Source organism: Poeciliopsis prolifica, unplaced genomic scaffold (genome assembly GCF_027474105.1).
Source record: "Poeciliopsis prolifica strain line A6 unplaced genomic scaffold, Auburn_PproV2 SCAFFOLD055, whole genome shotgun sequence".
In the NCBI taxonomy this organism is placed as follows: Eukaryota; Metazoa; Chordata; class Actinopteri; order Cyprinodontiformes; family Poeciliidae; genus Poeciliopsis; species Poeciliopsis prolifica.
In genome coordinates, this window is record NW_026562430.1 from 342,164 (window position 1) to 368,189 (window position 26,026).

The 26,026-nt window shown below is 40.8% G+C and overlaps 1 protein-coding gene across 2 annotated transcripts in view; it reads right to left on the minus strand.

Moving 5' to 3' along the window:
* The window catches only part of pard3ba (par-3 family cell polarity regulator beta a), a 116,202-nt gene that overhangs the window by 67,086 nt on the left and 23,090 nt on the right, over nt 1–26,026 (minus strand). Inside the window, exons 4-11 of one of the 2 annotated variants that reach the window (XM_055059534.1) lie at nt 18,687–18,802; nt 14,646–14,728; nt 11,044–11,130; nt 10,803–10,928; nt 9,856–10,307; nt 7,995–8,134; nt 7,696–7,824; nt 1,133–1,318 (exon numbers count right to left, since the gene is read on the minus strand). In XM_055059534.1, the coding sequence (XP_054915509.1) occupies nt 1,133–1,318; nt 7,696–7,824; nt 7,995–8,134; nt 9,856–10,307; nt 10,803–10,928; nt 11,044–11,130; nt 14,646–14,728; nt 18,687–18,802 (1,319 nt within the window). Of the gene's footprint in view, nt 1–1,132; nt 1,319–7,695; nt 7,825–7,994; nt 8,135–9,855; nt 10,308–10,802; nt 10,929–11,043; nt 11,131–14,645; nt 14,729–14,879; nt 15,035–18,686; nt 18,803–26,026 lie in introns of those variants that run through there. The other variant, XM_055059535.1, reaches the window with a different exon arrangement.

The following is a 26,026-nucleotide window of genomic DNA, read 5'->3' on the forward strand; positions in this document are numbered from 1 at the left end:
TTATGTAAACTGTGGCAGCTTCAGTCTTTGAAATGATCAGGGATGAAGTTAGAAAAAGTTTTTTAATATAATTAAGGCCTGGAGCCTGACAGTCCCAAAAACTTCCTTAATGGAAATGGGTTGGATCTCTCCATGACTCTCTCTCCATCTCCGCCCTGTTTCCTCTCAGCCTCTGTGATTGTGTCAGTCAGGCTCAGGGGAGATCCTTCGGCGCCGCAGAGATTCATCACAGCCCTTAGCTGGTTTTCATTTGCATCCATCAACACGGTGGAGGAGACGCACACACATATTTATCTGTATTGTGTTCCCGCAGAGAGCCCCCGTTAATCTTTCTCTCTTTCTGCAGCTCGATGATGCTCCTTTCTTCCTTCTCTTTTTTTTCTCTCCTGTCTCATCCCAGAGACCTGTTTTGCAGCCAGCCGGAGATCTTTACTTTACAAGGCCATTCTGTCTGAACGCTATCCGCCTCGGCAGCTGTCGGAAAACTACTTCTAAAGGAGCTTCTGGGAGCTGATGCCGTCTGGCTGTACTGATCCCAGACCAGCCGTTTATCTCCAACGGCACAGTCGTCTCTGTTCCCGCTTGTCGCGTGGAGCAGATCTGGGAGCAGGAGAAGTTTTGAGGCGAGGAGTGGGTATCGAGGCCAAGTGGAGAAATCTCCAAAGTGTTTTTTTTTTCCTGATGCACTCAGAAGTTGGAGAGAGTGCTGAGTGATACAGATAAGACGGCTGCGGTGCTTGTGCAGCGAGGCCGCTAGGGGTCAACGGGTGTCAAAGATCAAGGGAAGCAAGAAGGGAGGAAGGATATAACGCTGGAGAAAGACAGGAAATGAGTCGGTGGAGATGAGAGGAAACAGAGAAATGCAGAGGAAAGAGGGAGGAAGACTCAGAAGGAATAAGATGGAAACATTTGAAGCTTAGAATTTTGTTAAACATGTGACAAAATTCATGTGTTTCACCATTTTCAAGTTATTCAACTGTTATGAACTTCTAGAGGTGAGCAGCTTGTTTCAATCTGTTGTCAGCAGGCATATAAACCCAACTTAAAGATTTGGATCCTACAACATAAAATATTTGCCTATTTGCATAGTTTGGTGCACTATGTTTCTTGGATCGTCTGCTTCCCAACTCACCTTATATGCAGCCCCTCCATGGATGATGGACTTGATGAAGATTCCCAGATCCTCTCCGGTCTCCCTTGATCGGTTTCCCTTCAGGCTGACGCCCAGGCCGGCCGAGCCCGTCTCATTGAGCGGGATCTCGTACATCAGCTGCTCTTTTCCTTCCTCCATCGCTTGACTGCTCCCCTCCTCCCCTTTCTGAAAATATATTTATTTATTTTTAAAGAAAAAGAGCTTGTAAACAAGCCACAAATCTGAGCCTGATACTCCACGCACATAAAGCCGGCTTAACATCATAACCCCCGCGCACGATAGCTGATTACTGATGTGGGAGCACCATATGCGGTTGATAAGGTGTCTGCCAACAGTACATTGATTATATTTAACACAGGAAGCCAGAAAACATGAAGGAAGGAGGAGAGAGACGGATTAAATAGTCAGATAGAAGGTGGCTGCGGGGAGGAAGAAAGAAAGCAAGCCGCTGTAGCGAGGTTATTCCATTTAGAGATGAAAAGCAGACGGAGAGAGAGTCATTTCTAAAGGAAACATAATAACCTTTTCATACATCCTCCTGAAGCACAGTGGGGGGAGGGAGGAGGAGGAAAGGAAAGGAGGAAGGATGGCAGAGAGTAGCATTTAAAAGTAATAACCCATCCCTGAGGTATACCCACTTCTTCTCCCCTGTACTCTTTGCATTTCATACAAATCTCTCAACCCTCTGACTCCTCCACCTGACTACTTCCTACAGGTCTTTTTTCCACATCTTTCACCCACCCACGCCTCTCATCCACTGCTGCTTGATGGGAGGAAAATGACCGTGGCGGGCAGCGGGGAAAGAAAAAAAGAGAGGAAAGTAAAATGTCTATCATTAACGGTTGCTAATGCGCAATTTAGTCTCCTTGAGAAGAGAGCAGGTTCACCTCAACGCCAGTCGTTTCAGAGAGGCAGAGGAAGGTTTTTGTGTGTGTGTATGATTTTGTAGGGATATACAAATATCCATTAAAGCACTCGTTCCCACTTGTTGCACATCTGAGGAGGCCCCAAGAGGATTGCAGGAGCCTTACGTCAGACACCTTGATCCAAGAATTCGCCAAGCCGAAGGACGAGCGCGTCCTCTTGGATGAATTTGCAAAACTCACAGCTACATGAGCTTCCCACTCCAGTTTGCTTATAATCTTACAGCCTCTTTTCCTGTCAGATCTACTCTTGAACTGCCGTGGCTTAATTAAAACAACAGGCCGTCGAAGGCTTCAGGCTGGGAGGGACACTCGGCCCTAAAGTGTGAGTCTGAGCTCTCAAGTCACTAAAGGTAATGGAGCGAAAGAAAATCCTGAGAAGCTGTGACACACTGATCCATTTAGTCCCCGCTTTCACCGCTGTACAAGTGGGTGCTTATTAATTGCAGGCTAATAGACTGTACAGTGGTTTTTCAACAGTAACTAACATTCTGTGGGTTGAGAGCCGAAGACAAGCAGCAAAGAGAAAACTTCGGGTTTGAGTGGCGAAACATGATGATCCAATCCTGGGTAATTATGTGAAACTCTGGGTTACAGAGCTGAAGTTCCTCCTACAGGCCTCTGCGACACAAAATCAGACATTTTAAAGTATCTAATGAAAGCATAGATCTGCCTACAGGTGCAGACTGACTACACACAGAGAGATGAATGAATGGATGGATGGATGGATGGATGGATGGATGGATAAGTGAATAAAGACTAGATGAATGACCAATAGATCAGAAAATATGAAAGGATGGCTGCAAAAATCTGGGAAATCCAATTTTTTTTATTTTATTTCATCTTCCTTAATTGAGGCTCCTGGTCATCATTTTTATGAAAAATAGCAAGTGACCAGAATGTCTGGAGCCAGATCCTTCAAGTAATGAAAAACAGACTTCAAAACATCCATGAAAAAATAAATAAAATTTTTTTTTAAAAAATCACTCCCGAAAACAGAAATTTCTGCAGGTCTTTTTGCTGATACCATCTAACTTTCACAATAAAAACCTTCACACTGTGTTCAATACCAAGAAAATAAGATTAATCAGGCAAAATTAGACTCTCCACATTCTCAGGATCTATTTTCTGCTTCAGTCTAATTGGAGACTTTCAATCAGAGCTTATTTTTATCAACAAGGGATTTCAGGGTGACGTTATTTAAAACCAGAAGCGTTCAAAAGACCTCCCGGCTTGACAGACACTTGAGAGGATTCAGGTGGCGATGTGGGAGGTTTAAAATATTCTGTTATTCTGCAAATATACTAAAGGTGAAGAGGGCCAAAACGGAGCCCGGTGGGGTACAACAAAAGCGCTTATTTGTCGTATTTTACTACTGATTTCCATGTATTTACACAACCAAGTGGCTCAGAGACACACAATCACAGTCTGCAATAACTCCCCTGATGCCAGTTTCCTTGGGGGCAGATTGGGTGGCCAGGACCCCTCCTCCATTTATCGTTAGCCCTCAGCAGTGGCTCTTTAACAACCTTTTAGTCAGAAGAAGAGGCCACCCTTTTCAACACCCAAATGAGAGACAAAAAGGAGCTTTTTATTAACCCCAGGGTGGGTGGTGAGGAGTATGCGAGGAAGGGGGGGTGATACACAGCGATTACACACAGAGGCTTTTGTCGGTGAGGATTTCTAAATGTGGGGTTTCAAAGCGCGGAGGATTAGCGGTGAGAGCGACATTCAATTAAGATGAGATCTCTCTGTGCATGATGGCGACGATGGAGCTGCCAATTAATCGCATTAATGTCTCCCGTCTTCGCAGCTTTACACCTTTACCTCAGAATGACGAGGAATGACAATAAAGGAAGAAAAAAGACAGATTGAAGGATAATTTAGGCGGAAAGAGAAGCAAGGAAAAAAAAAAGACCGACAGGATGAAGGAAATAAAAATAAAAAGAAGAGAATGAAAGGCGAATCCTCCCTTCCTTTCCTGTGAGATGACCCAGCCTTGCTGGCATCAGAGGGTCAGCCATGTGCGCGTTGACCCCCACCGTCCCCATTCACTCACACAAACACTTCCATCATCCACTTGACAAAAACCCCAATTGTAATAAAAACCTGAAACAAAAGAGGCCGTGTTGAATGAGAGAGAGGCAGATGCAGAAGTGCTGACAGGAAAGAAGCTGTGATTAGAAGTTATCACTTTTTAATTACTTCGACAGTGAGAACGACTTAAAAAAAAGTAGCTGTCTTTTGTGTCCTTATAATGAGGCTAAGTCACAGGCTCTATTGTTATTCACTTGAATAAAGAAGACTGCTTAGAGCTTTCAGTGATGCAAGATGCTTATAGATCACAACCGAAATGAATCAATCACGTTCAGAAAGTTCCTCTGAAATCTACTTGATTTCTAAAAGATTTGAAAAAACCTACAGCAGTTAAAGTGAAAACCAAAATGGAAGTCAAATCGCTTATTAGTCACACTTGCTGCAAAGCTTTGGAGATGTAAATGTCAGACTAAAATATGCCAATAAATACTAAACAGTTGGCCGTGAAATTTTGTGCAAACACTCAGATTTCCTCTGAGGATTAATATGAACGTCTTCTGGTCATCCCTGATGCAACCGCTTTTGTCTTGAGTGAAATATCTTGGCAGCTGCAGCGACTTTTGGCTTTAAAACGTTTCAGGCCCCCCAAAAAGATAAAACGAGTGCGTTCCAGCAGTCATGTTACTGTTTTATTTAAAGTGCAATTTAAATTAGCAAATCTGCTTTTCTATCTGAATATTGAAAAGATAATGTATGTGCTCGTCTCTAGTAATTTTGAAATTTTTGGCCGTTTTTAACTAAAGCTATTCACCAAGTTGCTGATTTCACAAGCCATTTCACAACTTCTGACCATACACATGGATCTGCTTTATCTGCATGAAAAGACTCCACATTTCAAACTAAAAATGATCACAAGTGGGATTCTGATGGTTATCACATGCAAAAGCTCACCAAATACAATCACTGTGTATAAAGGATAGAAGTAGGAAAAACATTTTCCTTAAACACAGTCCATATGGGGTTTTTCTGAATTAATTCAAGTTTTTATCTGGTATTATTTTCTCTGGCTGCGTTAGAAAAAACATGATTCAACAGAAGAGAAAATTAGACCTTGATTGATGCCATTAGCTCAGGCTGTACATTTATTATTTGTAGCAGTGTTAGCAAAGTTAGCCAAGTAAAACGAATCATTGTGAGAAAGCCATTAATCTCTACAGAGGCTTCATGTTAAACTACAGTAATGAGCTTATTTGCTTGATTTAGTTGAACAAATACGGACTGGGATATGGCCACATTCTCAGTGTTTTTACTCGATATTACAACCTCAAAACTACATTATTGGATGTCAAAAAATATTTACACACACTAATTAATTTGCAGACACTCCTGACAAAGAGTAAGAAGCCATGAAAAAGTTTTTTTTTAACAGAATAATACAACCTTTTTGCTAATACATTTAAACAATGGGAAAAATAACATGCAAAGTGGTATTGGTTTTTAATAGTTGGCACAATTATTTGCACCCAAGCAAATCATTTTACTTTTTTAATATCATCCCACAAACTTCACATTCATAATTCGGGACTTTTTTTTCCCTCTGGGATGCAAAATAATTTCCTTTAGGTAGAATAAGAAGCCATTTTTATTTTGGCAGAGGAGTAAAACTTTGGTTCCATAATTGGCGACACAATGGTAGGTGGATGTTTTCCAGGACTCCAGCTTCACAACTCTGAACATTTTATTAAAACTAATATTTTTCATCTGTTCTGAAAATGATCTTTGTCCACTATGTCTGTGAGATTTATGAGACTTACAGTTTAATAAAAACACAGACAGGACAATGCAAGAAGTGAAATAAAATCTGTTGCAGTGGCTTCTTACCCCCGAAAAGATGGTGGGCATCTACGAAATGGGTCTCTATAGCATCATTTTTAAAACTCCATATTGGAAAAAATCTCTTGAAATTCTACCATGAGATGTATAATTGCAGCCAAAAAGAATGTTGTAAACCGAATCACAAAAATAAAAAAGCACATGGTGTATTTTATGGGTTTGACAAAAACAATATTTCTTTATGTTTTTCAGTTGTTTGTATATTTGCACCTTTGACTCGTGTCAACATAAAAATGCTGGTTAGAACTCAAACAGAGATTATATCCAAGCAAAAGATGCCAAAGTTGTATTCTTTCAATTTTCAGAAATGAAACTATCTGGTTTACATGCTGCTTTTAAATTTATCCACATGGTAAAAGCTTGTTAGACATTTAGACTTCATTCTGCTCATTGGATAAATGTCCATATAAATCTTCATTTTATGAACTTAGTCCTCATCTATCACCAGTTGTCTTGATTGGACGTTGATCTCCAAGTTCTGCTTCCTAGTTGCACGTTGGTAACAGATTTTGGACTGAATATTGATGAGATTTGAAAATGTTGTGCATGACATATTTTGTCGGCTAAAGCCCAACTGCCCCTTTTTCTCCATCTTTTTAAGTAGGGCGTGTGTTTGCATGCGATTATTTTTCACTGTAATGCTTCCCGCATCCTTTGCACTTTTCAACACAGTGATATTAAACAAGTGTTTCAGTGTGAGCTTGGGGGCCCCATCCTAACATCTCTGAATCTGAGGACCGTGCTGGAGATGAGGGGTAGATCTCTCAGGGGCAAAAGCAGCTTCAGCTTCCTCTTATTCTCCTCATCTACCTCCCTCCTCTCCTCTTTAAATCTCTCTCTCATATGCACAAATACCAGATACAAATACTCATATGCACAAGTGTTAGAATGAGGCTCTTCAAAGTGCACTTGTTATGCCAAGACTGCCGGGCCATTAATGAGGGCAAACTATTTTGGGAAGCAGTAACTTAGCTGTTTAAAAAGATGTGGTATTTTCATCTGTGTGTGCATGTGTGTCAGCAAGCAAAAGAGAGAGAGCGTGAGCACTTGTGTTCAAGTTTTTATCAAGGACTTGGAGATTGTGTGTCTGTGTAGGTGTGAATATGCATCAGTCACTACAAAGTCCCACTCAGAGAGCTTTGAAGTGTTCAGGATTACCACAGAGGACAGACGGGCAGGAGGAAGTGAAAACATCGTTTATAGTGAGTTAGAGAGTTTCAAGGGGAGTGTGTATATATGTTTTAAAGGGTGTTTATTTATTAAATGTCGCCCTGCGACGATGACCTTCCACACACTCAGTGGGAACAGGTAAACTGTCAGCGAGCATGTCAAAAAGCGAGGACACGCTCCGCGTTTCCTCTGTGCATGCGTGCCTTCCTTTGCCATCTCTGTGTCAACAAACCAGAGGGGGACAGGAAGGCCGGAGCGTGGCCCGGGTGGGTTTGAATGTGTCCGTGTGTGGTGTGAAAGGGCACAAAGAGGTTTTCTCCTTCGGGAGAAAGTAAGGGAAAAGGCACAATGTGAAGGAAATGCATGAAAAAATAAAAACATTCACAGATGAAGATAAGGCAAAAGTAAAAAAAAAAGAGTGGAAGGAAGCGTGAAGCACACCCAGGATGCGGAATGATCGGTAAACGCTGCAGTGTGAAGCTACAGCAGGACATGCATGTTGTTTTCACTCTCCATTACCAGCTCTCGGGGCAGGAAGACGTCCTCCTGCCGGGACACCAGCACAGATACCACCTCTCCCTGCTTGGTGCTGCGCAGCATGCCCACCAGTTCCTCCTGAGTACGGCTGCTCATATCCACTCCGTTCACCTATACGACGTCATTCAAGAGCAAGAATTTACACAGTAGATGATTTTGTTCAATCATATAAGTTGTTTTGTAAATAATCTCTAAATAATTAAAAAAGTAGTGGTCATGTGATTATTTTCTCTACTTTTGCTGTTCTCTTATCCTCTACATGAAGGAGTTGTGTGCTTTACCTCCAGGATTCGGTCTCCAGGCTGCAGGCGGCCATCTTTGATTGCTGCGCCTCGTTGCAGGATGTTCTTCACCAGAATTGGCCCCTGCCCATGCACTGTGGTGTCCCTGGTAACCACGGTGAAGCCCAAACCCTCAGTGCCTGGCGGGGAGCAAAACATCAGTGCAGGATAATTTATGTCCTTAAAATAAGATGCTTCATTATGAATTTAAAGACTTAATTAAAATTTCCCTTTCTTCACTTTCATTTTACCCTTTTCTCTGCTGAACACAGTCTTTGATTTTAGCTCTGTCATCCACTTTAGCTATTTTTACGAGCCCGTTTCTCTAAGGGGTTTAGATTCCAGGCTTTGCCGTAGCAGCCGCTGGGAAAAGGGTTCTCTCCTAGCTGGATTAAACAGCCTCTGCCTTTAATTTCACGTGTGACCAAGCCGATCGCTGGCTGATGAAGGGAGGAAAAGGGAGGAGATGGCAGAGAGGCGTGGAGAGGGACGGAAGACCCTTTTTTGACTTCCATCCTCTGGGATGTGATTTAGACAAAGATTTCAAGAGTTTATGTCGACTTGCTTTTGTGGTAGAGCCCACACACACACACACACCCACACACACAGACACACACACACACAACCATGAGCCTCCACCGTCTCGCTCCTTCACGGCCCCACAAGCCCCAAGCCATGAGTGAAATGTGCCACGCTCGGCGTCAGGTTGTGTGTGTGTGGGAAAGCAAAGCCGCCGTGGCATACTAAAGACGGTGAGCGATGCTATCTGCTCTCCAAGCTAAGCCTCTGCCTGCCCTACATTAGCGCACCTGAACCTCCCCGCCTGCCAATCACGGAGAGAAAGACGGCGTCGCCGAGGGAGAGGGTGTTAGAAACCAAATAATATCCCCTGCTCTGATCTTACGTCAGGTGAAAAGGGATAGAGGGAGACAAGGGAGAGGAAAAACAAATCAAACAAAGAACAGGTAAATGGAAAAAGGGGAAAGAAATGGGATGGAGTAAAAGAAGCTAACAATGAAACAGTAGTGAATAGAGCTTTCAGCTGAAGCCCAATTTCTTCAATCCACTCATCTGATTTGCCCTGGATAATGTGTGTGTAGATGTTCTTCGGTTATCTTTTCATTCTTTTTACTTTTTAACAACAGAAAACACTGAACGTTGTTAGAAAAAAAGACTTTTTAAGAACCTCTGGCTTTTTAAGGCCTTCATTTTTTGATACATGTATTTAAATCAGTTTGAACTAGTTGGGAAAAACTAAGCTTGTTACTATTTTGCAATCATAAAACTAAGGGGATTAATTTGGAGAGCAGCTCCAAATAATGTCAGAATAGCTGTCTCCTTTTAATTTGACTATTTTAATCACAGGTTTTATCTGCTGGCTTGTTGTGGTCCTTAACCTCCAAGACCTCCAGGAACCACTACGTCCTTAAATGCCTTAAACATACTGGTTCATGCAAACGGTTTTACAGATATTTCTCATTGGTAGTTTATTTCCACAGAAGCCAATGACTGAACACTAAATGTAGATTATATCAGCACTGATCTTCTTGTATGAACATGCAAAGCATTTTCTCATAAACAAAACAAAGAAATTGATTGCTATAATATTTGTCTTTTTAATTAGACCGTTCCTTTACATGTCTCTCAAAGGAAGATGGTGCACATAGCCTTCTACCTCCATTTTATGTGTAAACAATAATCAGCTTCTGTATTAAAACATATAATGCAAAGAAAAGAATGTAAAAGTTTGAAGAAAACAGCACTTGCTGCGACTGCAACCTCATTTTGGCTTTATCTTCGTCTTGACTGGACCAATTAAACTGGAGTGATATCACTTTGAGCAGATTTTTATGAGACGTACCTTTCCTCAGGTCAATTTTTATCCTCTTGCCGCCCTTCTTGTTTGTGAGGTTAGAAGGTACAGCAGGACTCTTGTTGGCCAGCGGGCTCTGGCTCCGGGTCCTGGGTGGAGGGGAGGAGCTCGCTGTTTGAGCTGGAGGTGTGGGTGAAGCTCTCTCCAAAGACCCATATTGGGGCTGAAGCGGCGGTGTGTTCTGCGGCACTGGCTCTGGAGTCTTGGGTCGTGGGTCTGGCTGCTTCAGCTCCACTTTTTGGGTCAGTTTGGTTTCGGGTTGAGTCTCACCTGGAGGACGGAGTACTTTCGGACTCCTGACCTTTACGGGTGAATCTTTGCCGTCGCCAGTGAAAAGCTGGCCGATCAGGGTCTTCTCATAGCGAGGCTTGCTGCCTACAGGCACAACCTCCAGACGCACAGTAGGAGACGACATGGCTTGACGGAACACCTCCTGAGACCTATTGACAGAAAAAGATGATTTATCTTTAGGCTTTTGTTGTTGCTTATTACCTCGTTTGACACAATAAGGCATCAAATAAACGACTCAAGATTTGTATTAAAGCCTCGCGGGGAAAAAAATAAACAGATGAGAGACGTGGCACGTCAGAGTACTTGCACACAGCAGGCTTTGGGCAGATGGCACAGCAGGGTTTATATAATTCATGTTTGCCTTCAAGTTCTTGTTTGCTCATTATATACAAGCTATAAAGTGAGCAACGTACTAGAACTCACTATGGGTAATCTGGTCGCACCACATGGTACATATTTTTAATCCTCCAAACATTTTCCTCCCAACATTTTTTCTATTTTACAAATCTTTATTCACGCCTCACTCAGGAGTTTCATCCCAATTGCTGCATTTTATCTGTTGATTTTCACAAAAATTAATCTCTTATTTAGGACAATACGAAGAAATGCTTTGGAGAGTTAGATGTAGCTATAGATTGCCTTACTGTGCAAAAGTTTTGTCCTGCAGCGGCGTGTCGTTGATTTGGACAATGCATTCATCCACCTTGAAGAGATTGTCCCTCTTAGAGCGGCTGTTTTCCTCAATGCCTCTAATATGGAGGCCTAGAGGTCTGGCAATATGTATTCAGAGGCAAACACACAAGATAGAATGCTGATAAATATATTTTTCAGCTTATTTATATGTAAACATTGCCATCTGGCTATCGCAACATGAGTCAGCCTCACCGTCCACTTAGGGAGGAGCAGTAGGGGACCACATGGATACCCAGGGGGGCCCGGTCACCTGGGAACTCAATCGTCCTTGTAAGAGTACTGCCAAGAAAAGAGAAAGAGGGAATAAATCACGACGCTCACAATATGGTGCAGACAAACCTAAATACACTCAGCTCTCTGCAAGCTCTTCAAAACTCATTTGCATTTGCCTCCAGGCTACAAAGATAGGGATACAAATTAGCTTACAGGTAGTCCTGCCAAACATTATTGTGTGCGTGCGTTCTGTTTGTGTGACTGGGACTCAGCTGGCTACTTCACGTCTTATCAGGCTGCTTCTCGACTACCCAATCTAGCTGCTGGACAAAAGAGAGGAGCGGGAGATAAAAAGGAGACGGACAGGGAAGCAGATCGAGATGAAACAGAATCTCGTCCTCTAATAATCTCCGCTCAGTCCTGAACTGTTGCTTTTTAGAAGGAGATAAACAAGGACAATAGCAGGGCAGATCAGCAGGAAGATGCTGGCTTGTGATATTGGGCGGGGAGGGATGGCAACATTTCTGTCTGATCTATAAAAAGACGTCTATAGAGCCTTTCTGTCAACCAGAAAGCAATATTAGATCAGTATTTGCAGACTAAAATTAAGCTCCATTTTAATACATTAAGATCAATATTTGCAGGGTGTTTTTATTGCATTTTATCTACTGCATATTGCCACCTTAAATATCAATAAGGTGCATAAAAAATGTTATTAAATATGTTTGATTTTTCTCTCCAGTAGCTAATATAGAGACATGCAATATTTGTTCAAAAAGATTATTGGGCATAAAGAAGTACATTTGGTGTCATGGAGTGTCAGACACAGCAGTAACTTTTGTAAAGTGCTCTGTGTGTTTTTTTTTTTAATGAATCAAAACTAGTGGAGAACAAAATGCTGTTTTTAGGAAGCTGGTGTGAATCTCTTTAAAATTCATTGTAATTAAGGCAGATCATTTAGTTAATGAGACTAATTGATATTGGAATCACGTTAATAGGCGTTATCTTGATAGTTTTCCATTTCAAAGTCATTCATTTGCACATTTATTGTTGAATAAAACATGTCAGGAATGTACACTCTGCTAATTGTGCAGTAATAAAGCTCAATCTGCAAAAACTGTCGATCTTTAGCAGCTTCCCATTTCTACGGGGAAGCCTTTTCAGATCATTCTTTTTACACATCATCTGCATATGTTTATGCCCAATAATATGATGGGAAGAAAGCAGATTATCCAACTGCTGAAATATATTATAGATATGCATTATCTGACATTTTAAATACAATACCCTAAGCAATATTGCGATTCTGAGATTCCATATTGTGAATCTAGATAAACAAATTGCTAACTACAATATGTGCAGTTTTTTAATTGCATTTCATTCACTTCATATTGCCACCTCACAAAAAAGCCAAAACGTAGAAATAAATCTGAGCTGAAAAATAGTTTTTATAGCACAAACCTTTAGTAAAAGTGATGTTGGTTCATATATAAAATGCAGTTGAACAAAGGAACAAGTCAGTAGAAGTTGTAAGCCTGCAGCAAATTGTGGTCAGCAGGGGCAACTTCTACTGCTTCTAGTAATGTAAAAACAAAGCTGAGGGAAAAATCTCCCACTAAGGTATCAACTGAATGCTGGAGAGAGGGATTGAGAGCTGTCCTGCAGAAGGCAAACATGTTTGATGAAGACAAGCATTTTCCTTCTCCTTAAACCTAAAGAGAGCTATAAAAATAGTTCAAAGGGAGCAGGTGGAGTTGGAGGAGCGCGTCTTCCCCATGGAGATTTCCCACCGACTTTTCTCAAAGCTGCAATGCAAACAAAAAGAAGCTGTCTGTTTGGGTTAAAAAAACAACAGAGGAAAAAAAAAAACACTCAAGTTCAAGGTTTATGTGTTTCGTGCACAGGCCCAAGGTCTAGCTGGGATCATTATAAGCTGCTCCTCTGTCACTGCCAACCGGCTCTCATTAACCTCCGCCAGGGTCACACACATACTGTACTCATGTACACATCCACACACACACCTCATTTGCATTCTTATTGCCACATCTACTGCACACTTACAAACACCATCAGTCACATTCCTCTAAATTGAAAAGTCACATGTACACACATGCATCACGTTTCCTTCCATTAGAGAACACGCTTGCATTAGAATTACACACGACAACAAAAGAACGGCTTTAATTAAGTTTTTCCTTTTTAGATGTGATACACAATCGGGCCAGGTTGGGATGACACATGGATGGACGATTGCTTTCTGAATCATATAAATGCATTTTCCTGGAGTGTGTGTGTGAGACGGAATAAAAGAAAGAAAGAAAAAAAAAAACACAAGCAGCTTCAGCCCATTTCCGTTCGCATAAAAAACAAACTGCTGCACAAACAAGCTCATCAGAGGCAGCAGTCGCTCGTTAGCGCCGCACTCTAATATGCAGAGTAGCTCCGCTCACCCATTTTCGCATCCCACCATCACGAACACAAACAAACACAGGCATTCCAGTGGGGTGGTGGGGGCTTGAAAGGAGATGGAGACAGATGGAGCTCCCTCTTTTGCTTGACTTCCTCTACATATATGGAGGTAGAGTGAGTAAACCTGCAGCCTGGACCCTGGATGATGTCCCCCCAGTTGCTTACTGTGCTTTCTTCAACTGCTAGCCATCTGTTACCATGGCAAACCAGCTTTGACAGGCGTGCCTCCATTGTATCACAGTGCTGTCAAGACACCACTGTACTGTAAAACACTGAAAAATCACCATCTGCCACTTCAGTCACATCCTCCTCTGAACACTTGTGATTCCCTCCAGTTATTTTTAAGAGAGCCGCGCGGATCGGATGCAGAGGATGTGCAAACAATGTGTTGAAGCAGATTTGAGGTGGACAAAAAAAGAGAGAGAGAGAGAACTGAGGAAATGACTTCAAGACAGACGAAGATCTGCGCAGATCAATACAATTTCATTCTCCTAATAGGCATACACAAACACCGAGCACTTAAAAGATTCATGTCTAAGGGAAAACTTTGACAAATTCAGATCATCATTACTTTATTTATGAAAAGGTTTGCCCCATTACAAGCAAAATATAAATGAGTGGTGGTAGACTCAATACTTTTTGTACCTATATATTATATCATAATTTTTTAATCCAAAAAATACTGGACAATTGAAGGGATGGATAATCAGATGGATGTTTTAGACATTTACAGGGGAATGGATTCTGTGAATCCAAACATTTCTACTTTCTATAAGTTTTTCCAAACTTCTCCAGATCTGGAAAGTACAATTTTAAACATTTCTAGTCTTTTCTAGAAAATAATCTGCCTGTAGTACGTTAAGCAACATTAACCGTATGAAAACTGGAGTCAGAGTGGTGAAAGAATCGTCTTGTACTCCTAATCGCACCCACATAAACTCTATTATACCCCCAGCAACCTAATGAGACACATCCACAGTCGACTGTCATCCATCAGACGGTTTAATCCAGCCAGAGTGTCAGGCTGTCAAACAAAGACATTAGTGCTAATCCTAGCCTGTCTCCCATCACTCCAACAAGCTACTGGATGATCCCAACGTCAAATAACTTACCTGAAGTTAACCTGGTTCATCGTTTTGGGTGGGGGATTCTCCGTGTTCAGTCTCTCCAGGGCTCCCTTCAGTGCATTGTTGATCTTCAACACACAAAAAAAGAGATGATCAAAGTTAGTATGTTATGAACATAACCCTTTTCCAGGCTTTAGGCTAAACAAGCAGCAGCCACTGAGCTGGCAGAAGAAGGCCCGACATTAATTAGTGAAACAATCTAATTCTGCCATCAATCACCTTTGCAGACACAGGAGAGAGAATGACGGCCAGACTCTGAGCTCCAATGACGCGCGCTGCTCCTTCCTCACTCTATCTACTGTATGTCCATCCATCTACCTCTCCCTCCCCCTCCTCCATTTATCCCTGCCCCATGTCAGCCAGTGCTCTATTTTTAAGCCAAATCAACAACCCCGGGGCAAGACGGAGAGAGAAATCCACAAAGAGGAAAAAGACAGAGACGATATCGAAATGTTGCACGAATGCAGCCACTGAGTGGGACCTAGGACTTGTCCCGCGTCACTAAAAACAAGAGGGGTGCAATTAGTTCCTTCTGCCTTGTCACTTTCATTGTGTCACCATTTCTAATGACTAAAAAGCTCCCGCCCACCAGCCGACTCCTTAGCAACCCCCCCGATTCCACCACACCCAGCTTCCCAGTGGACCCTCGCTGCCTCACAATAAACATACACACTTTTATGAGTCGCACACGCACCCACGCATGCATCCGCTGCCAATAATACAGTCACACATCAACTCTGCAGAGCGGAAAACATTTTTATTTTTTTTAAATCACGTATTCATGAATTCAAAAGCATATGTTGCCTGCACAAATGCTGACCCACTTATCTGGGCAGTGCGAGATTACCCGACAATGCGTGTGTGCGGGGGCAGGAAGATGAGCTGGAGGCTCCATTGTTGCTGCGTATCTTCCCCGCATCAACATTAGATGAAGCACATGGGGACTAGCATCTTAAAACACGGTAGACATGCAGGTGAACGTATGTCACAGAGCCACACATGCTGCTGTTGTACATAAATATGTGCATGTCAGTGCAACGCAACATGTAAAAGGCTGAGTGTGATGCAGCTGAAATATGCTTCAACATTAAAGGATCACGTCAAAGTTTTCAGGGTGATCACTCCAGTTTATTTACATGTGACAACAGTAGTCCCATAATCCCTGCTGTGCCCAGCCAGCCACCTCAAACCATCAGTTTGAGCTCCAGTAACGATGGCTGGATCTTTTAAAATGAAACTGAGCTGATAAGCAAAATCTAACAGCGTCTCAATTAAACTATACCAGAGTTTCCACTGATGTTGATTGGTGACAAGAATAATGTTTTACTTTAAGTCTAGAGAGCTTAATTCGAGGTTTAAATGCAGTAATTGTGCTAAAACTCAACACTTTCTGTTCTTACACTTCTATTTAAGCTGCTTCGTCTTTTAACGCTTAATGTTCAGCTGTGATTCCCACAGGGATTAGACGTGAAAGCTGACGAAATTAAGACATTGCTAGCACAAATAAAATGGCTGTCTTACTTATTTTTTTAAATGCATCCTGCAGCATGCTGAGTGACAGAAATTTAACAGGATCTGTAGCTTCATCTTCAACGCTCACATAATTTATGAAAGCTGTCTTTAAAGCTACGTAAGCACGACAAACGGGTTGTCTCCTGTGTTATGGTATTGCACACCGTCGCCCATGTTTCTGCATTTCAGGTGCTTTTTGTTGTCAGTACAGGTGTGCAGACATGTGAGAGGTGCCTGCTGTGTGTCTGTGGTTGTTGTCAGATGGGTAATGAGATGTGTGTTTTTTTTGCTCGTGTGTTTCCCATCAGCAACGTGTCAGCGAGTCGAGACGGTAAAGATCACAGCTTCAGTGCAGTCGCCCATGTTCCCTGACCCACGGATTCAACGCCACGATCACACACCGATGCTCTGCGCGCTCTCTGCAGACATGAGCAAACACGTCAGAGACATAAGTAGAAAGAACGAGAGCGAGGTGAGAGGGGCAGCAAGTAAAGCATTCAGCAGTCTCTACAGTAGGCTGGTAAAATTAAAGGTCTCATTTATTGGGTTTGAATGTGGCAGCGAGTGCAGTTTAATTAAAGAGCCGTCTGCATGTTTAGCACTGTTCAGCCCTTTGCCAGTTTCATTAGCTCCTCTGAAAGGCTGACTAGGAGACGTATGAGCTGAGAGAACTGGGCCAACCTTGGCCTTCACCATAGAAGAAGAAAAATAAATCCATTACTGGGACACGCCACATATTCATCACAGTATCAGGGTGAATTACACTTAATCTGCCTTTCAATAGCTGCTTCAAGATAGAGTGGATGAAAGTGCAAATATGAATCTAGGTATTTCGATTGCGTTTATTTCAGTTACCATGTGTGGAGATGTGAGAGTGTTTTTTTTTGTTTTTTTTACGGTAATACAGTGTAATTCATTTTCACTAGGATGGATGGATATAATAACTTAAAAATGACTTGTGTTTTTATTTAGGATTCATTTCATAAGATGGATGGTCAGTGCATTAGATTTAGGAAGTGAAATGCAAACAGTCTGAAATGTTGACTAAAACAGACCAACAAGTAATGATGGACAGACTGATTGACAGCCTAATGGATGGATGTTCAGATGAACATCAGGATGGATGGACAGAAAGATTCCTGGATGTGCCTGTCTGTCAAAAAATACAAAATAAAAAAGAACCCGATTGCAGATAATTTCACTGCAAAATACACAGTTAAACTTTAACATGTCTGCATACCTTTCATTGTATTCAAGTAGGAATAAAGTTCAATAAGTTCTTATTAATGTATAATGGGGCCTCTAACTGTTTTTTCTTGCTAAATCTAAATCATCATCGTGTGGGTTTAGTAAGACTGAAGTGGCCTTAATTTGCAGTCATATGTCAAGCAGAGATTTGGACTTTGTGAAAACAGTTGTCAGGTTATTTTAAGACATATGTACAGCTGGAGCGTGCTCACTCTGGTCCAGCTGCTCTGCTTGAAGCACATGAGGCCCAGTGTGTCTCCTGGACAGGAAACATGTTCCCTGTCATTGTGTTTACTCGTCGCCCACTGATGCCCGTGTTCTGCTTAGTCACCGCTGAGCCGAACGCAGCGGGAGCGAACAACCTGAGCTATCCCCTCGATCACACACACACACACACACACTCTCGTTTGACTTCATAGTGCTTCAACACTACACGCATAGGATAAGAAAAGGCAGCAGACAAAAGCATCTTTAATGGCTTTCTGCCACAGAAAGGAGGCCAGCTCTTTAAAAAGTGGCCCTTTCTGAATCCAGCCTGAAGCTCAGAGCGAGGCTAAAAGTCGACTTCCAGCTTCGTTTAAATTAGGTTGAAACAATTAGTTCAACTGATCATGATTTATTGATTATTGAAATGAGCGTCAACTACTTTAGCAAACAATTAATTATTAATTTAACAATACAGACAAAAAAATTGCAGAGAAAACAACATACTCAGAGCAACAATTAAGTCAAAACTGTACAAAAAAATATATACATGTATGTCCATTTTGTATTTAGGATATAAAATAAAAATGTTCATCTGTAAATATGTTCGACCTTGAACTCCTCAAGAGCCACAGTTTCAGCTTCACCTGGTTACAATTCAGCAAAATCAAAAATTTAGTCAGTTTATCCAAAAGCTATATTGATTTAGCAGAAGCTTTAGAACAAATGATGCAACATACAATAAAGTAATTCATTTTCTAAATTCAAGAGACATATATATTTTTTTATGTTTTAATGTATTTCTAATGTTCTATATAAAAGGATAATATGATTGAATGCAAAATATGCAGAATGTGCTAAATGTGAATGTGAATTAAATATTTTTGTAAGAAAAATTAGTTCCAGCCTTGTTTAAGACAAACTGGAAATGCAACATGTTGATCTAAGAAGAGTCTTAAAATTTCCCCTATGAATGTAAAAAAAAAAAAAAAAAGGCAAAATAAACAATCTTGTAATGTATGTTTGGTATATTTTTTCCATCATAAAGATGGAAACACTTACTGGCTCGGGTGGAGGCTCCATGCTTTGGTCATCAGGTGGAGGTGAAGGTGGAGGGGTTGTTGCGTGAGGCGGTGCCAAAACGGAGTCGCTGCTGCTCCTCACCAACAGAGGTGTATCTGTGAGGACAAAGTGAGTAGCGAGGAGTCAGACTTGCAGCAAAACAATGCCAAAAAACTGTATGGTGAAAGTTTAGTTTTAGATTTGCCTTACCGGTGGAGGCGTTTTCAGAAAGGTTTTGAGCAGATCAAATCTTTCAAAAAACTACAAGTCAAAAGTTAAACCTACAACCTTCTTTGTCACATTTATTTTAGAACAAACGTAGAGCGCCTCTATGTCACAGCATATCATTTTGCATCACGTTCATGTGTGCACCCTCGCCGCAGCCCTTCTCCACATCTAACCAGAGCCGACTGAAGGAGCGCAAACATGGGCAGGTCCGAATCCACAATAAAACAAACTCAAAGCAATCTAATTTAGACCCATGTGTTGTGCCTTGCTTTTATTATCCACCCCCAAAGGGAGTAGGCTGGTATATGGGGAAGAAAAATCTATAGCTTCAAATTTTACTTGACAGAGGAGAAAAATAAAGATGGGGTGAGAGAGATGAGGGTGGGGGAGCAGAGTGGGGTAAATAAAAAGCTACAGAAAAGAGTGGAAGAGGAGAAAACTGACACAGAAAGGGAAAGCAAACAAAATTCTCCTCTTTTCCTGTAATCAATCTCTCTTTGGAGGGTCAGCGACAGGGTCCTGATCTAACGTGGTCAGAATAAGAGAGCAGAGGGGAAAACAAGTCAGAAAGAAGGAACTAACAGGGGGTCACTCTGTGTGTGTGAGAGACTGTGGTTAGTGGTGGTAGACGGATGAAAAATTATCATTCCAACCATTTCTGACACAAACACAAATATCCTTTCAGCTCCAAACTAACTAAACCACATGTTCAGCCAATTCTATGTCGTGTTGCCATTTGTCTGGTCATTCTTTTTTCTAATTATAAACCATTAATTGCCTGGTGGATTAGTTACCACAAACAGTCTCATCCTCTGTCAGTTCAGAAACTTTAAACTGACTCATAACAGATAACTCAAAATGTTGCTTCTCTTTAATTACAGCAAATATACTATTTGGCTGAGGATTTGAGGTTCTGGACAAAGAAAAATACATTTAATGTTCTTTTAAGGCAGCATTAAGAGAAGAAATAGCATATATTGAAGAAATATGTTTGTTACAACATAAACCAGGGTGTCCAAAGTGGAGCTCAAGCACTATTTGCAGACTTCAGTTCAAGTTTGGTCATTCAACAAATGGTGTTGATGGACATTTTTGTTGTTTTTAATGGGATTTTTATATATTACAACATAATAAAATGACTTAGAGGTTTAAATTAGAAAGGAAAATGTGGCCCGAGACAAATTTGTTCCGCGGTTTAAAAGGTTTGGATACCAGTGATCTAAACAGCCTTAAAATAGCTTTAACTGTGGATAATCCACATCATTTAGATTACCATTCTCTTTCAGAGGCTTTTTGTTTCCTTTTCCTCACTTCTCTCATCAAAAAGGAGTTGGGATTTAACTAAACCAGATGCTGCTGTCTTGGTATAAATAGACAAAAGGAAATACTTCTTTTGTTTTTGAAATTAAGTATTTTAAAAGAAAATATTACTGTAAAAATAGGTCATATTACTAACTTTCGTCTAAGCTATCCATCTAAAATAGACTATGTCTTTGGAAATAAGACTGGTGCTTTTATCTTTAAATCCCTTGAAAAAAAAATCCATCTTTTCACTTTAAAATGTTGGTTTTAGCTCATTTTATATTGCCTTTAGTTGTTTTTATACTGCCATGTCAACTTGTATGGTGTCTCAACATGTTTGTACAAATGAAAACTACTGACACTAATGTTGAAAATTTTGTAAAACCCTACTAAAAAAAAGTATGCCTTTCAAATAATAACCTTCAAGGAATTCAAACTAAGGTTGATTAGACACCAAAACCCCTTTTAGAGCTGAAAGGCCAACTGGGCATCACCGTAGCTGACGGGATTCAGTAGATTTTTGATTTTCTAAAAGAGCGCAACAAATAGATTGCCTTACAGAGAACCATCATCCATGAACCACCCACTCAGGCTGCTGTTCTTCAACACAATGTCAACGGTGCGACTTTGTGAAGTGGCCGAGGCCGCTCCATGGTCACAGTCAGGGTCCATTACCCAGCCGTCAGCCCCATAAATCCTCCCTCGTTTATCCACAAAGTCAAATCGGGCTCCATTAATCCTCCCACTACTTAAAGAGTCCCGGAGCACCAGTCCGGCCATGTGAAGGAACCTGAGGGTCACCAGCGTTGACCTCTGACCCGTGCTAGCCTCAGTCAGGTCAAGCGGTGCCACTAAGGACCCTGGGATATTGATGAGAGTGACATGTGAGTCTTTAACAGCAGCTACCGTTTAGAAAACCATAAATAAGATTATCCTGCAGGAATTCTTAATCAAAATTGACTGAAAACAAGCCTAAATAGAGCTTTTAGCTAAACCAAAATAAATTCTGACACCTGGGTCAGAGGTCAGAAAACATCTATAAATTATTGCTCCACATGTCAAAGCTTTGAAACATGCAAAACATGGAGATTTTCTTAAAAAGGAAGTCACCATTTAAATCCTAATTTAATAAAATATCGTCCACATATTAATAAAACCCTAAATGAATTGTATTATATCAGTACTGACAGAACAAGTGTGTCTGTCACATGAAGTTATGATTTATGTGACAGATTCAGCACCATCTAGTGGCAAAGTTTCAGACTGCAGCTAACTAAACAAAAAATAAAAAAAATAAGATTAAAATTATGTACGTAAAGCCGAGGATATTCACAAAAGTGAAATAAAACTTGAAAATGTATTAATTTATTTCCTTTATCAATCTCAAGCAAAAACCCCAAACACCTTCAAATAATTCTCTAACAAATACAACGAAAAGCTATTGTCCACTTTAAGTTAAATATGACTGCATTTTATAAAATGTCAAGTTGTTCATTAAGCGAACTTGTTGAAAATAAATGCTTCCAGTTTCAGGAGAAGTAAATTAAACGTGACAGATGGGTTTAATCATCTCTGGTGGTAAACTTGAGTCTCACAGATTATAAAATTATTAGTGCATCTGCTTCTATGGTTCTTCAATCTCACACTACTGAGTAATTTGGCACCAACAGCACATTACACAAAAACGTTAATGGAGCAGTCGCCAGGTTCTCTTGCCATGTTCCTTTTTATACATCCCAAAGTGTGGAAAAACTGGCAAACACAACCTTTTTGTTTATGAGTGTGGTTGATGTGCCAAAATACCTAAAGTTGGGTTAATTACAGCACTAAACCAGATCCAGAGATTCTAAACATTTTTCAAGTTAAGAAGGCAGATTTTTTCAGATGCAAATTTGTAAATAAAAGTTTTATATTTTTGCAAGGCAACAGGAAAATAGGAAAGAAGTTAGGAAGGCAGGAAAGCAGCCATAAAAGAAGAAATTAGGTGGGGAAAAGGACGGGCAGTCGGATGGACGGCAAACTATGCGACGTAGAAATGTACAGATTGATACATGAAAACATTACATTTTATAAAACAAAAAGATATGATCAAAAGTCAGTCTGAAAGCAACTTCTACAGTCTTTAGCTTAAACAGTAAGATTGGCATGCTTGAAGTGATTCCAGCTGAATAAACAAAAAATATCCCTCACCATCTTTGTGATGTTTTCCAACCTCTAAAAAGGTGGGGGGAAAGTGGAAACCTAAAAGTAGATCCATCATATATTTAAGGTTTACCAGTTTGAAGGACTATACACCTATAATCAGAGAACCCACAGTCAGACCCCACCCTGTAAGTCTCATCTCTGTGCCCACTTCAATATCCCACAAAAGCACGCCCTCATTGTGTTCTCCCATTCATCTTTCCACCGAGATCTGTGATAATAAAGCTGCAAATGAGGAGACCCTGTAAACTTTTCCACGTTTATGTTCATCTTCCTCTGATTCTCCATGTGCAACAGAGTTCCTGAGTGACACATGCCTGGCTGTTGTAAGGACAAAAAAGGAGTTTATTTTCTCACTTTGAGAAGTGGGAAAGTTGTGTAACCCTGCAGCATAAATTCACCAGAACAAGGACCTATCATGTTTCAGATTTGTGTGTGTGAGTCAGCATATTAATCGACGCATGTTTGTTTCGTTTGCATGAGAAAGCGAGCATTTGACACATCCGCTGCAAACAGACGACGACTTGCTTGTTTTTACGTGTCCCTTTTGTGAGTGTTGTAAGTGTGTCTTCGTGCTTCGGGCTGGGGTGGTCTTGCTTTCCTGACGATCGATTGAGCGGCCCCAGCCCAGGCTGCTCATGGGATGATGCGATAAGCGTTCACTTCCTAGAAGTGTAAGTGTGCATGTGTGTGTGTGTTGGTGCAGCCGTGGATCAATGCAGGACTAATCATCCCACAGGGGCAAGTGTGAAGTCCAATCACGCTGTTCAAACAGCTTGCCAGACCTGACACACAAACACTTTGATGCCTGACTGATTACTGAATTACTCCTGGCCCTTTCCACCACTCACTGGCATTACATGCACTCCATATTATCCTCTATGGCACATTATTAATATAACAAGAATCAAACAGTGTTACATGGATCCAAGTGGTTTCATATACATGATATTAGAAGACTTACAGATTGAGCCATCTTCCTTTCCTCCAAAAGCAGTAATATTATAGCTTGAAGGCATGTGTTGGTTTGCTTTTCCTCATCTATAATGCAACAATGTTTTTTCAACTTTCACATCCCATATTTACCAGTTCGACATACCGTATAATGACATTTTTAGAGAAAAAAAATTCAGCCTGATTTTGTAAAGTAGACCCCCATGTATTCCCAGTCCAGTGCTTTTTGATTTACCAATTACTACTTTATTTACAGGAAATTCTCCTATTTGAAGATTTTACAGTATAGCACATAGAAGATATTCAAAAATAAATGCAGTTTGGAAAATTAAATTAAGGCGCAATTTTAAAGCTATCAATTCAGAAGTGCCACTTACTTTCTTTGACACTGATTGGTTGCACAGAAAGCTGCAGATGTTAGCTTCTGCAGTAATGCTAAGACTGGTCTCCAGCTTATGCTGAGGTATATGTGGTGTTTGAACTATTAAATAGGCAGTCATAAGTATTTTTAGAAAGGGTTGAATAAATGCAGATTATGGCTTTTCACAGGTGGTTGTGGTTCCTAACCCCATGAATGCCAGAGGTTCCCTGTATTTTAGTTACATTTTAAATGTGCTTCGCTGTTATTACAGCTGCAAGTCTTTGAGTATTTCTCTACCAGCATTGCACATCTGTGGTCTTGATTTTCCCTGATTCAGTTTGGTGAAATAGTTCAGGCTAGGTTGGATTTCAGTAGATTAAATAATGCTTAGTTGAATCTGGGGATGTTTTTATTTTATTAATTAAGACCAAAATACTTTGACGTATTTGGGTGTTGAATTCTGAAACTTTCATGTTAAACTTTAGGACATTCTATTTAAAAACTGTTTTTCACACTAAAGGTTGGTTTTCTTTAGAAATCTTGTTTCTTATTTAGAAAAAAAAAATACATTTGGTGGAATGAGAGTTTCATATTTTCTTGTTTTTAAAATTCAGATGAAGAAACACGTGAAATCCTCCAAAGTACACATTTCTCTACAATATTCTTTATGTGACAAAACTGACATTCGATTGTCAGTTTTGGGTGTAATGGCTGTTTAACTTAGAAGCGCAATCTTTTGTCGTCTCGTCCAAATGCGTGTGTGCGTGTTGTGCACCCACGCATGCATGTCGTCATGACAAAAGCAGCTTTTATTGCGTCAGTCTGGCTCTGTTGGAGGGGCGTCACAGGGTCACATCTTAACTGAATTAGTCAAGGTCCAACAGGGCTGAAGAGCAGGTTGGGGAGGGGGTGCAGGAAGAGGTCCCAGTGGGTTAAAGACTGGGTGTGTGTGGTTGGCGCGACTGGATTCAGTCCATTCATGCTTGGCTGGACCTTGGTTATGCTAACAGGCGACAGTGATAATCTAGTTAGAACTAGCAAAGCAGGGGCGCTGAGTATGGGTTGGATGGGGGTCAAGGTCGAAGGGTATGGGTGCTGGGTTGGATGGCAGGTGGTGGAAGCTGAATAGTGAAGGGGGAGCGATGTCTGGGTGGAAAAGAGGCAGATGAAGGGGCATGAGGGGAAGGTGGGCACACGGTGAGGAGTGGCAAAAGGGCAGCTGTGTGTGTGGCTTCATCACGGCTCACTAAGGTCAACAGATGGACAGAGGTGAACAGAAGGGCTTCAAAAATGATCAGATAGCCTTTTATTAAATCAGAACCAGGCTTATCTAATCGTTTTTCCCTTTCACTTGAGTTGATTTGATCTTCAGCAAGGTCTATGGTTTAAAATGAGAGCTGTAATCATTGTTATACGTCTGAAGTAGCAGAAATAATGGCAGTTCTGTTCATGTGAACTGAAGAACGTCAAAGAACTGCGCTGGAGCAGAATCCTGGACGTATTCACGTGATGGACTTTATATCACAGCCTTTTTTTTAGCCCCTGGAGGGACTAAGAATCACTTCCAACAAAGGAACTACTTGGATTCCCTGAAAACTAAAGCTGTGGCCCCTGAAACTCTACAACAGAAAGTCGGAAGGAAAGAAACGAATGAAAAAATAATTTGCAAAAGCTCAACTTTGGGAGATTCACTAATATGAATCTGGATGAGTCACTACCAGATAATATATTACATCTAGATAGAGGAAAGAAAAATTAAACTACTGACATGAGGAAATGGGTTTTACTTAGAGGTTTGCAAAAAAAAAAAAAAAGAACAGCAAAGTGATGCTACACAGCAAAGCAAAGCGTGAGTGAAATTCTACAATTCTGCCAATGCAATTTAGGTTGATAAAAATCTAAAATTTGACACGTTTTTGTCATGTTAACTGAGTAACAAAGCTTGGAGACGGTATTTGACAGTGTGGATAAGCGTGACGTACTCATGTTGCAAAAGAAAATAGCAACATAAAAACAACGGCATGAGCAGCAAAGTTCTGATTGTAGCTCATTATGCATAAAAAATGACTTCTGATTTCAGCGACATCAAAAGATTTGGATATGTGTGCAAGAAAACACTCAGGTGGAAGACTGCAAAAACCCTTTTGATGATGAAAGACAGAAAAACTCCTTAAAACAACCTCCAAGATGAATGTGTTAGCCAGGTTTTAATAAAATAACAGGTTTTACTAGATATCCAGACCCAAAATTCAATTAAATTTAATTAAACTACATCTCCAAATCCCAAAGTTGA